General features: G+C 43.5%; 2 protein-coding genes across 2 annotated transcripts; both read left to right on the top strand.

Moving 5' to 3' along the window:
- The first annotated feature begins 2,511 nt into the window (after nt 1-2,511).
- LOC142609101 (uncharacterized) lies at nt 2,512-4,143 on the top strand. The gene is made up of 3 exons (XM_075780732.1): nt 2,512-3,129; nt 3,229-3,981; nt 4,090-4,143. The coding sequence occupies exons 1-3, from the start codon at nt 2,512-2,514 to the stop codon at nt 4,141-4,143; spliced, it is 1,425 nt and encodes a 474-aa protein (XP_075636847.1).
- Nucleotides 4,144-7,195: 3,052 nt separating this feature from the next.
- Nucleotides 7,196-8,520, top strand: LOC142610863 (polygalacturonase inhibitor-like). The gene has a single exon (XM_075782827.1). It carries the CDS (start codon nt 7,269-7,271, stop codon nt 8,253-8,255), a length of 987 nt encoding a protein of 328 aa, XP_075638942.1. The 5' UTR covers nt 7,196-7,268; the 3' UTR covers nt 8,256-8,520.
- Nucleotides 8,521-17,054: the final 8,534 nt, after the last annotated feature.

The raw sequence follows: 17,054 nt of genomic DNA, 5'->3' as shown, positions 1-17,054 counted from the left end.
ATACCAATAGTTTAAGAGACTTAACATAAATCCTTCATTTCAATATTTTTAGGGATGTGTTATTTTGTTTTGTATAGTGAAGCTCTATGCCACTATCTTTTAAGAATCTTTCATCTCTTAATGGCTCTAGGAATTTCTTTTAGCGTGGTCAAAAAGAAAATTGAATTATACAACAAAAGAAAAACACAAGTAAAAGAATTTTTCAAATTTCTTGTACTAATAAAATGAAATAACAAGAAGTGAAGGTTGAGAGTTAAAGTGAGAACTAATAATGCTGATATGAGAGTAATCAAGTGAGAGAGAGTCTAGAATGATGACAAATATATATATATATATATATATAGAGAGAGAGAGAGAGAGAGAGAGAGAGAGAGAGAGAGAGAGAGAGAGAGAGAGAGAGAGAGAGGTAAAGAGTAATAGATTATAGCCACTGTGACTGTGAGTTAATCCACCAAAGAGAGTAGAGTTGTTGTGACTGAAAAACTGAGGAGAGCAAAGATGTTGGCGCCGTTGAAGAGAACTCATGGCCATAGAATCTCTCTTAGTATCGTTTTTTAGGAAAAAAAATAAAATTGAGAATTATTTTTATGTAATGGATTAAATGAGTTACAAATCTAAATGATTAGAGGTTTTTAATTTTTGTTTTTGAATGGGCTCTTCATTGAATCTTTTTTTCATTTGCTGTTATTTGACCTAATACTATTGTTGTTTAGGCAATTTTTACTGTTATTTAGGTTAATTAGTTTTTATTATTGTTATTTTGGATTTTATTTTATTTTTTGTTGAATCTTTTGTTCAGTTGTTATTGTTTAACCTAATCTTGTTGTTGTTTGGGTTATTTTTGCTATTATTTGACTAATTTTTATTATTGTTATTTGGATTTTATTTTATTTTTAAAAAATATGTTTGGGGGACCAAGATAATTTTTGTGAGAAATGTTAGGTAAACAACAATTTCACAAAATATCCTTGGTGACAAGTTGTTATTAATGGATAAAAAAATAATGTCAATGGTGGGCTAAATTTTTAATTAAGACGCTCTCCCAACGTGGAGTTCTCTCTCTCGTGTTTACACGAGTTTCTCCCTCCCTTGGCCTTGAGCGAAGGGCATTGATTTTTCATTTTTTTACACAATCACCATGGCTGATGAGGTTGCTGATAGTATGGATAGAATGAAATTGACGACTGAGGAAGAAGAAATCATAGCTATTTCTGATGAAGGACGAATGGAAGCCCTGGAGAGTTGTCATCTGAGTCTGATCGGAAAATTTTTAACGTGCAAATCTTTTAATAAACTGGCGGCGAAAAATACAATAAGAAGAGCGTGGGGTCTGGATGAATCTTTGCAGATATTAGAAGTAGGGCCAAACCTATTTCAATTCAAGTTTCAATCTGAATTTGAGATGGAGAGGGTTCTGAGAAGGGGTCCTTGGTCTTTTGATAATCAACTACTTATGTTACAACGATGGAGGAAAGGTATGACTGTAGGAAATATCCGAATGGAGACAGCATCGCTCTGGGTTCAGATCTGGGGGGCTCCGCTTGATATGATTTCCCCACAGGTGGCAAAGGAAGTTGGAAGTAAATTGGGAGAGGTTGAAGAAGTAGAAGGAAGAAAACAGAAGGATGCTATAAATTTTTTTATGCGAGTTCGAGTTGCAGTAACAATAACAAAACCTTTGCGAAAAGGTGGTTTTATTGCCGATTCTGATGGAGAGCGTCATTGGGTGTCTTTTAAATATGAAAGACTCCCTATGTTTTGCCATTTTTGTGGAATACTAGGCCATGATAAAAAGCACTGTGCAGCACATTATGCGGCGGAGAAAAACGGTGGAGGATTGGAGTATCAATATGGTGACTTTCTTAAGGCAGTAGGAGGTCGAGTAAGGGCTGTGCCAAATCAATATACTTATCCAAAAACCAAGCCGGAGGAAGGTATGGATACTGAAACAGCAAATCTGGTGGTGGTTGACTCACTGAAGACAGCGGCAGCAATGGAGGACAGCCCAGAAAATTCCAAAACGGTGGTTGCTAGAGATTCCGTGAATTCAGGGGAGGTAATTTGGCATGATGAAGCTAACGGGATGGGGAAGGAGTCTAATGCAGTAAGGGAAAGGCCGGAAATTATGGTAACAGATAAGGTGAATAATGATTGCTCCAAGAATTTCGGTGATGATCTTTTTTCAGTGGATAAGGGCAGAATGAAGTGTAGGCCAGATAGTGATCAACCTCACGTGCTTGATAACAAATTTAGCAGTCCAACAAGTTTGGAACTTTCTGGGTCATCTTATGTTAAGCCCAAGACTATGTGGACTAGGATAAATAGAATGGATTTTGGGCTTGGAGGTTTCGCTAGGCCTATTACAATTCCTAGTTTGGGTAAACGTGAACTAAGGGATGGGGAATCTGGGCAGCATGAAGAACAGAGGAATAAAAGAAGTAAACAAGATGAGGTGGAAGGCAGTTCTATTGATATTTCGGCGGGGGTGGATAGCCACCCTTGCCGAGAGCAATGAGGCTTCTTAGTTGGAACTGTCAAGGGCTTGGGAACCCTTGGACAGGTCGAAGCCTTCGTAAGATTGTGAAGGAAAAAGATCCCATGGTTTGTTTCCTTATGGAGACTAGACTAGATAAGGAGGGGTTTGAAAATTTATACAGTAACTTACCTTTTCAGAATAAGGTGATTGTTAAAAACCCGAATGCAGGTGGTGGATTAGCTTTATTGTGGAAAAAAGATATTAATTTGGAGATCATTAATTATACTGTAAACCATGTATTGGCTCTTGTCACAGAGGAAGATGGATTTAAATGGTACTTGACTGGGTTTTATGGGTGGCCGGAAGCACAAAATAAAGAAAAATCTTGGAAATTGTTACAACACTTGAAGACATTTGTAGAGGGTCCGTGGATGGTTATTGGAGACTTTAATGCATTCTTACATGCCTCGGAGAAGCAAAGTACAAGACCACCTAATTATGCACAGGTTGAAGCGTTTAGGGAAGCGTTGGATTCTTGTCAACTTCAAGATATTGGGTACAGGGGTTATCCGTTTACTTGGAATAATAAGAGACCGGGAGATGCAAATACAAGAATTAGACTTGATAGAGGGGTTGCAAATGAAGAGTGGAGAGTGCGATTTCAAATGAGCACAATTACTCATCTATCAACACATGCGTCAGATCATCTACCAATTATATTGCAAGTTCAATCCTTTAAACGTTAAAGGCAGCTGCGTGGGAAGTCATTTAAATTTGAGGAAGTCTGGCTACTTTCTAATGAGTGTGAAGAAGCTGTTAAGGAGGCGTGGGGTAGGTCTGGAGATGGTGCGCATGGGCTGTTTTCTATCAGAAATAAAATTCATGCATGTGGGCTAGAATTGACAGCTTGGGGTTCGGCCAAACCTGATGAGGTAGCCTTGAAGGAGCTACAAAAAAGGTTGGACATGTTGAATGAAGTCGAAGCTAGTGAAGAAAATAGAGTTGAGTTTTTGGATGTGAGCAAGCAAATGGATGATCTTTTACAAAAGCAAGAAATTTACTGGGCACAACGGTCTAGAATTTCGTGGATGAAGCATGGAGATAGGAATACGAAAATTTTCCATTCTAAAGCATCACAAAGGAGGAAGAAAAATCACATAAGTGGTATACAAAATGCACAAGGGCAGTGGGTGGAAGAGGTAGAGGAGGTGGCTGAAGTAGCTTCAGAGTATTTTAACAATATTTTTAGTGCAGGTGTAGCTGATCAAATGGGGGAATGTTTGAATGCAGTTCCTCATAAAGTGACAAATAACATGCTGGAAGTCTTGTCGGGAGATTTTACTGCTGAAGAGGTGAAGGTGGCTCTATTCCAAATGGGACCTACGAAAGCTCTAGGACCTGATGGTATGAATGCCTTGTTCTATCAAAAATTTTGGCATATAGTGGGAGATGATGTAATTTCTGCTGTGTTGGATTTTTTAAATAATGGAAATATGTCACCGGAGGTAAATCACACACACATAGTTCTTATTCCCAAAGTGAAAAATCCACAGAAAATGGCTGATTTTAGGCCTATTAGTCTATGTAATGTGATTTATAAAATTATTTCCAAGGTGCTGGCAAACAGATTGAAACAGGTGCTTCCAGATATTATTTCTCCTACCTAGAGTGCTTTTGTTCTGGGTAGATTGATCACAGATAATGTTATGGTAGCGTATGAGACCATACATACTATGCATGGGAGGAAGAAGGGCAAGAAAGGGTCTATGGCATTGAAATTAGATATCAGCAAGGCGTATGATCGGGTTGAATGGCTATTCTTGCAAAAAATTATGGAAAAGATGGGTTTCCCTACAAGGTGGATTGAAAGAGTGATGAGCTGTATCACTACTCCATCTAATTCTATTCTGGTAAATGGAAGACCATATGGTATGATACATCCATCTAGAGGAATACGTCAAGGAGATCCATTGTCACCGTACCTGTTTCTTTTATGTGCTGAAGGATTCACTCGCTTTGTCAAGCAACTGGAACCGGAAGGGAGGATTCGAGGTGTGTCAATCTGCAGAGGAGCTCCTAGAGTTACAAATTTATTATTTGCAGATGATTCTTTGTTGTTTTGTCAAGCAACACCGATGGAAGGAAAAGTGATAGCAGAAATTCTTCAAATTTATGAAAGAGCTTCAGGTCAAAGTATAAATCTGGAGAAGTCTTCAGCTTTCTTCGAAAGAATACCACGTATGTTCGAAACAATGATGTTGTAGATCTTGGGGGTCAAGGAGGTGGTGAAGTTTGACTCTTATTTAGGACTACCAACTCTGCTTGGAAGGGATAAATACCATACTTTTGCTTATTTAAAAGATAGAGTATGGAAAAAATTGCAAGGTTGGAAAGGCATGTTGTTATCTAAAGCAGGGAAAGAAATTCTTATTAAAGCTGTAGCCCAATCTATACCTACATACACAATGAGTGTGTTTCAACTTCCTTTGAAATTGTGTGATGAATTGAATAATATGTGTGCTAAGTTTTGGTGGGGACAAGTAGGCAATGAAAGAAAAATTCATTGGAAGCGTTGGGATAAATTAGCAACTTCTAAACTGGAGGGTGGTATGGGATTCCGGGATCTAAGAGCTTTTAATTTAGCGATGTTGGCTAAACAAGGGTGGAGGATGATTCAAGGTACTGATTCTTTATTATCTAAGTGTTTCAAAGCGCGGTATTTTCCCCGATCATCTTTTCTTGATGCTAAAGAATCTCCGGGTTGCTCTTATGTTTGGAGGAGTTTGGTGGCAGCCTTACCTATTCTTAAAGTTGGATCTTGTTGGAGGGTTGGCAATGGGAGCTCAATTAAGGTGGTTGATGATAGGTGGATACCAAATCATCCTACAAATAAGGTGTTACATCCTAATCATGAATTAATGGATGAGATGGTTGTATCAGATTTGATTAATCCGGAGATAGATGCATGGAGGAGCGACATGATTCATTCAAGTTTCCATCCGGATGACGCTGAAGCAATATGTAGAATTCAGCTGAGCAGACGATGTGTTGCTGATTCTATTATATGGAGCTATAATAGGAATGGGTATTTTTCTGTGAAGTCAGCTTATATGGTGGCAAGGAGGATCTGATATTTTACCCACAAGAGTTAATCTGGTCCGGAGGAGAGTAATATCGGAAGCCAAATGTCCATTGTGCTTAAGGGAGGCGGAGAGTACAATCCATGCAATTTGGGGGTGTGCAGCGGTGCAAGATATTTGGGCAGGGAGTTGTCGAAAATTGCAGAAGAGGTGTGTAGCTTCCACTGACGTGCTGCAACTTATGGAATATTTAATTGATAAGTTAATGACTGAGGAAGTGGAGCTGTTCTGGATTCAAGCCTGGCTTATATGGAATCAGAGAAACCGAGTGGTTTTTGGTGGAAATCTGATGCACCCGAGGCACTTGAATAAGAGAGCAGAGGAGTACCGACAGAGTATAAATCAAGACAAATGCAATTAACCGTGATGCAGCCAAATGTAATTACAAGATGATCCGGAAGCCCCCACCATCTTCCTCGTATATAAATTAAACTTCGATGTACTGCTTTTCCGACTCCGGATGAACCGGTGTAGGAGCAATTATTCGAGACGAGCATGGTCGTGTTATGGCGGCAATGACGCAAGTGGGCCACCTGTGCGATCTAGTATGGAAGCAGAATTATTGGCATGTCGAAGATCATTGGAGTTTGCTGTAGATGCTGGATTCAACAAGCTGATTATAGAGGGGGACAATGTAAATGTTATGCAAGCCATTTCATCGACAAAGATAGATTGTTCCTTGCTAGGCTATGTGGTGGAGGATATTCGCCATTTGGTTTATTGTTTGGAGTGGGTTAGCATTAGTACTACTAGGAGGGATGGGAATAAGGTTGCACATGTTCTTGCTCAGCATGCTAGGAATTCTATAGATAATGATGTATATTGGATGGAGGATTCTCCTCCTCCGGCTGTGGAGGCCTTGGCTTACGATGTTTTGCTTTTATGAGTTTATGAATGAATGACCCCTTTCAAAAAAAAAAAAATTTTGTTGCGATCATATTTATAGCATTATTCTATTTTTGTTGAACCCAAATACTTGGAATTCTCAAGTCATAGTGTTCAATATTTAGAGAAAATATATTAAGTTTGAAAATAATTATCCATGTAATTTTTTTTCAAGTCTAAAATTTTATTTTGGCAAGTGAGGGTGTTCATTGAACACACTAAAATGCATATGGAGCAGCCCCTGCTTGCATCTCACGAACAAGATGAGGCTGCACATTGAGTTTCAGGCACGTAATTTGCACTTGTAAATTTATTTTCAATGTTAATAGACTAGACCATATGATAAATATCTTTTTAAAACCATGTGTTGTTGAGTCAAATTAGATCCAAATCACACGTAGATACAAGAGTTTTTAATTCCATGATTTCCTTCTAAATTATTATTATTATTATCATTATTATTATTATTATTATTATTATTAGTGTTTCTGACCCTACTAAATTGGTCTTTAAGATAAGTAAGTAAGAAAACTAAAACATATTTTAAACATTCAACAATATTTGACTTTTTATTGCTGAATCGACAATATTTGACTTATTTGAATGGATCACATTGCCATTTTGGCTTGACTTGCACTGGAACTATATCTTAAAGCTTCCGTCGGTTACTACATCATTCCTACACAGAAATATAGACCAACTCACACTATAAAATCTATCATTTGCAGCACCAAATTTCACACACCACCATTCTCTTCTCTTCCAAAATGGGCAGTACAAGTAGGCCTCTCCTCTGTCTCTTCTGCCTCGCCCTTCTCTTCTACTCTGCTATCTCCGAGCTCTGCAACCCACAAGACAAAAAAGTCTTACTCAAAATCAAACAAGCCTTCAACAACCCTTACATCCTTGCCTCTTGGAACCCAAACAACGATTGTTGTGACTGGTATACTGTCACTTGTGACGCCACCTCTCACCGCATCAACTCCCTCACCATCTTGGCAGGCAACCTCTCTGGCCAAATCCCACCTGATGTTGGTGACCTTCCATACCTCACAAACCTCGAATTCCACAAACTTTCCAATGTCACTGGTTATATCCAACCTGCCATTGTCAAGCTCACACACCTCAAATCCCTCACACTCAGCTGGCTTAATCTAACTGGCCCAATTCCTGATTTCCTCAGCAAACTCAAAAACCTCACATCCATTGACTTCTCATTCAATCAACTCTCTGGCTCTATCCCACCCTCACTTTCACAGCTTCCAAACCTCAATGGACTTCGCTTGGACCGTAACAAACTCAGCGGACCAATCCCCTCCTCTTTCGGTAATTTTCCTCAGGGACTATACCTGTTCCTCTCTCACAACCAACTAACCGGTTCAATCCCATCCTCGTTCGCCCACATGGACTTCAATTATATTGATTTGTCGCGAAACAAACTCGAAGGCGATGCATCCGTGGTTTTCGGATCGAACAAGACCATACAGATCGTGGACTTGTCGAGGAACTTGTTGAAGTTTAATCTGTCAAAGGTGGTGTTCCCAAAGAGTTTGACTTCATTGGATCTAAACCACAACATGATCTATGGAGGTCTTCCTTTGGAGTTGACCACACTGAATTTGCAGTACTTAAATGTGAGTTATAATAGGCTTTGTGGTCAGATTCCAGTGGGTGGTAAATTGCAAAGCTTTGATTATTCGAATTATTTCCACAACCGGTGCTTGTGTGGCTCTCCGCTTCCAAGCTGCAAGTGATCTTATAATGGATTTGGACAGAAACTGAAGTGGGTCGCTCTGTAATTTTCAATTTACTACTACTACTACAATGTACCAAGTTTTTCAAAAGCTGTAAGTCTGGTAATAAGTTTGTTTGATTGCAAATTTATAAAGATCCAGAACAGAGGAGAACTATGTAATAAAGATACAATGATACATGTCCTTTGTTTTATTAGATTTTAGTGTACCCCGCATTTGTGTTCTCTTCCTTTTGCCGCGTTGCGCTAAGAGATTAGGCTGCAGAGTCGGTGCTTTACAGCAGGCACAAGTTTTCTCAATACGGGAATTCATCCATTTTGAAAAGGAATTCAGCACACGTTAACGTGGTATAAAATTATAATAAAATATTCATGTTTTATGGGTGGTAGGAAAAAGCTGACTGATGATGCCGATGAAATCACTAGTAAGCTGCGAGTACTCCTCCGATTGAAGCAACACCTGCGAAGAGAAAGTAGACGATCGACAGAGAGCACCGGTGTGGTGCCGGCCAAAGACCCTCCGACGATCAAGTTAGAGTCTTTAAAACAACCCTAGAGTGCCAGAGTTGAGGTAATTGTGTGTACCTTTGGGTCATGAGGGTTTTGGGGTATATATAGTGGTATGTAGCCGAAATAAGCGCCTTGGTGAAGAAGTACTTTCCTTTTAAAAGAGTAATTCGTGGATCTTTGCCTATTGTATTGAGCCCTTTCCTTATAGGAATCTTCTTGACTAAAGTCGAACGTGTAGCGCAAGAACTTTCCTTATATTCACATAAGCAGAAGTCAAGATAGGCTAAAAATGAAGGTTGGATTACTCCTTCAGCTTTTACCTGCCAAGGTCGTCAGCCCACGTGTACCTCCTACACTGTCGTCAGCTTATGTATGTCTCCATAAAGAACGTCAGCCAAGGACCCTTACAGCCAAGGTCGTCACCACAAAGAACGTCAGCCAAGGACCCTTACAGCCAAGGTCGTCAGCCCTGACTCGTCAGCGTGATTCGTCAGCTTAACGTCGCTACGTAAGGGGCATGGCCTTGAATGCCAAATGGAGGCATCCTAATGAGACGAGGCTGACGGGTTGTATGCTCTCGTCAGCCTCCTTAACTCATTGACGGCCTGTAGAAATCGTCACTATCAACTGCCCCCCACTCCATTACCCCGTCAGCTATGGATGACGAGTCATGGAGTTATCGTTATTGGAGAAATGGTTCGTGCATGGTAATCCGTGCCATCTTCATTAAATGGTGGGACACATGGCATAAACTGATTGGCTCCGCGTCTGGACGGGCGTGCCGCTTCGTCTTTCGAGCCTCCTCTCTCCTATATATACTTCACTATTTACCTTTTTCCCACTTTTTCGCCTTGTTCATCTTGAGAGAACGAATTCGTCACTGCCAATCTTATCACGCCGTCAATCGTGCAGCCGTCAGCTTCTTGAGACCGTCCTCCTACACGTAAGTTTTCGTTACTTTACTTTTTACTTTTCCTAGTGTCGCCCTTTAGTGAAGTCGTCTGCCTAGGATCTTAGAAAAAACCCGTCGTTTGTAGGTAGTCAGATGTCTAGGGAGACGCCGAGTGATCAGTCGTCGATCCGCGACGGAGCGGGTTATGACGAAATTTTCCCATCAGGTCGTGAGCCCGTGGAGGGCCTATCCTGGTCGTCAGAAAGAGAATCGTCAGGTCCATCTGACGGTGAAGTAGAGAGTTCTAGAGGAAGTGAGGTGAGCGGTGATGAAGAAGGGGTAGACGATGAGGACCAGGGGTTCGTGGAAAAGCAAGTATCAGTGACGGGGGTGAGAGTGACGGCGACGAGGAAGCCTTAGAGAGCACCTCGGGATCCTCTGGTGATGACCGTCCCTTCATCTTACCCTCAGAGTGGTCCGTCAATAATTTTCTCCCGACGATGTCGGAGAATGTTTTCAAAAGTTTGCGGTCCCGTTACCAAATACCAGACGACATTCCCATCCGTCTTCCTGAGGAGGGTGAGAGGTGTTACTCGGGACGAACCGCGGACGTCGGCATGTATGATGCCATGTTCGCGGCAGGGCTAAGGCTGCCGCTGACGGCATTACACCGTCAGCTGGCTAACTTCCTCGGGATATCCGTCAGCCAGATTGCCCCCAATGCTTGGCAAACCTTCATTGGTGCCGAGATCTTGTGGGGTCGTCTGAGTGGTGGGAACCGTCAATTGACCTTGGACGAGTTCTTTTGGTGTTATCGTCCTCAGCACATTTCCTCGTCAAAAGGAGCGTATCATTTTGCAGTGAGGGAAAAGGAGTTGAAGTTAGTGTCAGATATGCCTAACTCCAATAGGAAGTGGAAGGGCAGATACTTCTTTGTAGAAGGAACAAATTGGGTATGTCGTCAAGAGTGACGGCCATCCCTTTGGACGAGAGGAAGTGTCGAGATCTAATCACGTTAGATACTCTTCACTTATACTGTGGTGGTCCTGAACCGACGGAGGAAGCTTGCAAATTGAACGCTTATTCCCATCATCGTGAGTGTCTTTTAACTTCTTGTCTTTATCCTGACGATATCTCTTTCTAACCCTTATTCTTAGCTGAAATAGAGTCAGCTAAACAAAGGGTTCGAGCTGCCGCTGCGGCCAAGAAGAAACAGCAAGAGAAGGCTGGGGGCGAGTCAACCCCACCGTCAGCCCCCAGGCCCGTCGGGAAGGTCGCGGCAAAGAGGAAACCTGACGGTAGGGAAGACCGTCCAGGGAAGAAAACTGCCCCAACTCCCGGGGACAAGTCTTCACGAAGACCGTCACCTCCCAGGCCCGTTCATGGGGCAGGTAAGGGGCCCATGACCTCGTCAGGCCCTATCTCCCAGGGGTCTGCACGTCGCCTGCTGACCCATAAAGATTACGCTGTAGAGGTGACGGAGTCCATTTTGAAGGACGAGGAAATGGACCCTTGTGCTGAGCAGACTATTGACGAGATAAAGGCGTCAGGCCTTTTCGACCTTACCAGAGTGAGTCTCGCTTTCTACTTTGGTGCCCGACCAATTTTTTATACCCTGACGTTGTCTTGTCCCCTTTTTCTTCCAGGGTATGGTTTGCATGAAGGCTCTGTCAAGCAGGTGCTCTGCCAAGGAAGGGGTGATTACCCGTCTGCACGAGCGCGTCAAGTACCTAACTGACGGCTAGACGCAGTATAGGGATGCGAATCGCATCTTGGGCGAGGAGTTGAAGGATTAAAAGGAGAAGCTGACGGAGGAGACCCGCCGACGGGAGCTGGAAACGGAGGCCAAGGTGACGGCGGAGAAGGAGTTGAGGTCCATCCTTGTCCAAGTGGAGACGGCTAGGAACGATGCTGTGACGGAGTTTAAGGATTCGTCAGCCTTCATAGACGCTTGTGCCACCTACTATGGTGACGAGTTCGAGGACTGCTTGAAGCAAGTAAAATCTGCCTATCCTGACCTGGATTTGTCAAGGATTTCAATGGATGAGTCCATCCCGTCAACCCCTGCAGGTGACACCGTCAATGAAGAAGTTGACGATAACAGTCAGAAAGACAACAGTGTCGTAGTAGCTCAACCAGCTGCAGATCAATTCGTTACACTGACCCCAGCAAATCCCCGCGGTGACGACCAAAATGCCGTCAGCCCTTCTTTCTCTTGTGCCCATCCTTTTACTGTTGAAGACGATGGAGGACCTTGAGACCGCTCTATGAACTCAATTTTCTTTTTCTGTCCTCTTTTTTATTTAGAAAAAAGTGTAGACGAACTTGTAATACTTGACGCCCATTTTTCTGGGTTTCTGTAAAGACATCGCCTATTTTAATTTTAATGTCATTTTATGCTTCAAGTATGTGTGTTTTTTACTGCAAGTCAGAATTATGTTCGTAATGAGCTCGTCAACTTAAGGGTGACGGGGTTTTTCTCCTTCAATTCAATTTTTGAACTGATGACGGCGTCAGCTTTTCTCTTTCAGCTAATCTAGCTCGATGTATCCATTTGGCAATACGCCCATCATTTCCACGAACAATGCCGTCACTTTGAACATAACACCGTCACTTTGAACATAACACCGTCACCTTGTTGCATAATGGCAAGGTGACGAGCCCAAGAGGGAACATATCAGCATTTTATTGCCCTTGTACATCTTATGCACTTGGTGGTAAGGCCTTCTAGTAATGAGGTCGTCCACCTTGTTGTCCTTAGATTGGGGTCGATCACTTTGTGGGTTTTAGGTGTAAGATTGTCCATTTTGTGGACTTATTTAAGACGCCGTCCACTAGGTGGACTCAGCAATGGGATCGTCCACTTTTTGGACTTAGAAGCAGGTCATCCACTTTGTGGACTTCGGAATAGCTCGTCCATTTTGTGGACTTAGGAATAGGCCGTCCACTTTGTGGACTTAGATGTAGACTGTCCACTTTGTGGACTTAGAGGTAGGCTGTCCACTTTGTGGACTTAGAAATAGGCCGTCCACTTTGTGGACTTAGATGTAGGCCGTCCACTTTGCGGACTTAGATGTAGGTCGTCCACTTTGTGGACTTAGATGTAGGTCGTCCACTTTGTGGACTTAGAAATAGGCCGTCCACTTTGTGGACTTATAAGCAGGTCGTCCACTTTGTGGACTTAGATGTAGAGGATTTGCTGTTTTCTTCAAGACATAAAAAATTTACTAGTCGTTTCTGAATGAACCTCCTTTTATTATGATGAATGCATAAGTAAAATTTTGTTCAAAAAGGAAAGATAAACTTTCAACCATTTGGACTTAAAATATACTGTAGATAGGAATAAGCTAAGACAAATAATTAAGGATCATAAACTGGTAATGAGGAGTAACGTTCTGCTTGCTATCTTCTACTGGTAGTACTTTCTGAGGTGCTCGGCGTTCCATGGGTGTTGCAGTTTCTGCCCGTCAAGCGTCTCTAGGTGATAGGTGCCCTTTCTTCGCCATGACACGATCTTGTAGGATCCTTCCTAGTTCGGGCCAAGCTTTCCTTGTGTGGGATCTCTGGCTGTGCCCATTACTTTCCTTAAAACAAGATCTCCGACTTTGAAGTCTCGGTGCTTGACTCGGGAGTTGTAGTGCTTGCTTACGAGGTCCTGGTATCGTGCGAGTCTTTGCTCAGCCACCGCCCTTACTTCGTCAATTAGATCTAGTTGTAAACGAAGCTCTTGATAATTTCTTCCCTCGTCGTGATTGGCCACCCTATAACTTGTGAGTCCTATCTCGGCTGGAATGACCGCTTCACTTCCGTATGTCAGCTAGAAAGGGGTTTCTCCTGTAGGGGTTCGTACTGTCGTTCTGTATGCCCATAACACGCTGGGTAGCATCTCAGGCCATACGCCCTTTGCCCCCTCGAGCCGAGTCTTGATGATTCGAAGCAAGGATCGGTTGGTGACATCCACTTGTCCGTTTGCCTGAGGATGGGCTGGGGAGGAATAATGGTTCTTGATTCCTAATTCTGAACAGAAGGCTCGGAAGGAGTCGTTGTCAAATTGTTTACCGTTGTCCGAAATTAAGACTCTTGGAATTCCATACCTGCAAACAATGCTTCTCCATACAAAACCCCTTATATTCATTTCAGTGATTGTGGCTAGGGCTTCAGCTTCAACCCATTTGGTGAAGTAATCGATGCCGACGACGAGGAACTTCAGCTGCCTTGCTGCCATCGGGAATGGTCCCATGATATCCAACCCCCATTGGGCGAATGGCCATGGGGCAGTTATGGGGGTCAATTCTTCCGCCGGTTGTCGAATGATGTTGCTGAACCTTTGACACTTGTCGCAAGCTCTCACATAAACCTGGGCGTCATTTTGCATTGTTGGCCAATAGTATCCGGCCCGAATAAACTTTTGTACCAATGACCGTGATCCGGAATGGTTGCCGCATATCCCCTCGTGTACTTCTCTCATAATATAGCTTGCTTCTTCGGGGTCCACGCACTTTAGGTATGGTTGAGAAAAGCCCCTTTTGTAGAGAACATCCTTTATCAAGACAAACCGTGCCGACCGGACCTTCAGCTTCCTGGCAGCCTCATTTTCATCAGGCAACGTGCCATTTTTTAGGTAGGAGATCAAGGGCATGGTCCAATTGTTTTCGGAACCGATTTCCTGTATGCAGTCAACGTCAATTAACGATGAGGACTGAATAAAAGAGAGTACCTTGTTGATGGTGGTCATAGGTTCCGCAGATGCAGCTTTGGAAAGTCGGTCGGCATGTTCGTTTTCTCCTCTTGGAATTTGGACTATTTTGGCTTGCAGCCAGTCCATCCTCCTTTTTGCTTGCTCCCAGTATCTCTTCATTCTTTCACCCTTGCACTCGTACTCGCCGTTTACCTGGCTTGTGACAACTTGGGAGTCGCAATGAACAACCACGTTCGTGGCCCCTACAACTTGAGCAAGGTCTAAACCTGCTATCAAGGCTTCATACTTAGCTTCATTGTTAGTCGTAGGAAAATCGAGGCGAATCATACATTTGAGCTCGTCGCCTTCCAGAGAGGTAAGCACGACCCCTACCCCGCTAGCCTTCTTGTTGGATGACCCGTCAGTGAAAATGCCCCATTGGGGATTCTTTTCCTCTTCGTCTTCCACGCTGGTGAACTCCGCAATGAAGTTGGCCACCGCTTGTCCCTTGATGGCGAAGCGGGGGCGATATTGTATATCAAATTCACTTAGTTCTACGGACCATAATGCCATTCGTCTGACAACTGCAGGACTGCCCATTGCTCGCCGCAAAGGTTTGTCAGTTAGGACGACTATTGTATGGGCTTGAAAATATGGCTTGAGCTTACGGGCCATTATAACCAAAGCGAAGGCAAGTTTTTTCATGGGGGGATATCTCTCTTCTGCACCGTGCAATGCCTTGCTCGCATAGTACACGGGTCGCTGGACCCTGTCGTCTTCCCTAATTAAGGTCGCGCTGACAGCTGCTAGGGAAACGGCCAGATAGAGGAACAGTTCTTCTCCTGGTTGCGAGGGGCTTAGTAGTGGCGGTGAAGAGAGGTAGACCTTCAAATCTTCGAACGCTTGTTGACACTCAGCAGTCCATTCAAAGGATTTTTTCAATGTTCGATAAAAAGGTTGACATCTATCTGCAGCCTTCGACACAAATCTGCTAAGTGCAGCAACCCTACCATTGAGGCTTTGTACTTCCTTAATATTTTTAGGAGGGGCCATCCCCATAATGGCCTGAATCTTGTCCGAGTTGGCCTCAATCCCTCTTTGGGATACCATGTACCCCAAGAACTTTTTTGCCGTCACTCCAAAGGCACACTTGCTTGGGTTGAGCTTCATGTTGTAGGAGCGAAGAGTATCAAATGTTTCCTTAAGATCCTCCAGATGAGTTTCTTCCCTTTGGCTTTTGACCAGCATGTCGTCGACATACACTTGGATGTTCCTTCCAATCTGTCGTGCAAACATCTTGTTCATGAGCCTCTGATAGGTTGTGCCAGCGTTTTTCAGGCCGAAGGGCATGACCTTGTAGCAAAAGAGGCCTTGGCTTGTTACGAACGAAGTTTTCTCTTGATCAGCTTCATCCATTCGGATCTGGTTATACCCGGAGAATGCATCCATGAAGCTTAGCAACTGATGCTTGGTCATAGAATCCACCAGGATGTCGACCCGCGGGAGGGGGTAGCTATCTTTAGGGCATGCTTTGTTTAAGTCTATGAAGTTGACGCACATCCTCCATTTCTCGTTGTTCTTTTTGACCATCACGACGTTCGCCAACCAATCAGGGTAATACACTTCCCTAATAAATCCCGCTTCTTGTAGTTTACGGACTTCTTCTGCTATTGCTTGGTCTCTTTCTTGGGCAAAGGTTCTTTTCTTCTGTCGGATGGGCGAAAAAGATGATGACACGTTCAACCTATGCACCATGACCGACGGGTCAATTCCCGGCATGTCTTCGTGGCTCCATGCGAATACATCTTTGTTTTCTTTCAAAAAAGTTGTGAGTTTCTGTCGTATTATCGAGTCGGCCAAGGTTCTGAATTTTGTCATTTGCTCCAGGTGGGCTTCGTCGAGATGTACGTCTTCGAGCCCCTCGATGGGCTCTGTCGCCACCCGACGTTCCTCTATTTTCATGGCTTGAATGTGATTGTCCATCTCCATCATGGCCATGTAACATTCTCGTGAGGACACCTGATTTCCTCTCAATTCTCCAATTCCATGATCAGTAGGGAATTTTATCATCAAGTGGTATGTCGAGGTTACGGCTTTCCATGAGTTGAGGGTTGGACGTCCTATGATGGCATTGTAAGCCGACGAGCAATCGACTACCAGGAATGTTATGTTCCGGGTGACCTGCTGTGGGTAGTCTCCAACGGTTACCGCTAAAGTGACAGTGCCAAGTGGATGTACCCTCGCCCCTCCAAAGCCAATGAGTGGGGCATTAACCGGAATTAGTTGCTCCCTTTCAATTCTCATCTGTTGGAAAGCGGGATAGTAAAGGATGTCTGCTGAACTACCGTTGTCTACGAGAACTCGGTGTATGTTGTAGTCTTCTACCCGTATGGTGACGACCAAAGCGTCGTTGTAGGGATGGTGAAGGCGCTGGGCGTCTACTTCCGAGAATTCAATGGGGGGATTTCCAATCCGTGACCTTCCAAGCGCAGGACTTGCCGACTGGACGTTCTGGACCGTTCTGATGTATGTCTTTCGGGCTTTCTTGGAAGATCCGGCCCTCTTGGTGCCTCCTACAATCATCCTTATGTCTCCTACGGGTTGCCTGGGGCGATCATTGTCTCGCCGAGGGGCTTGATTTTGTGGCGGGTCCGCCCTCTCTTTGTTGACGAACCTCTGTAACCTCCCTCGCCTAATGAGAGCTTCTATTTGCTGTTTCA

The sequence above is a fragment of the Castanea sativa genome, chromosome 9 (genome assembly GCF_040712315.1).
Source record: "Castanea sativa cultivar Marrone di Chiusa Pesio chromosome 9, ASM4071231v1".
NCBI lineage: Eukaryota > Viridiplantae > Streptophyta > Magnoliopsida > Fagales > Fagaceae > Castanea > Castanea sativa.
The sequence above is the reverse complement of the archived record's forward strand: the minus strand, read 5'-3'. Positions and strand labels throughout refer to the sequence as shown.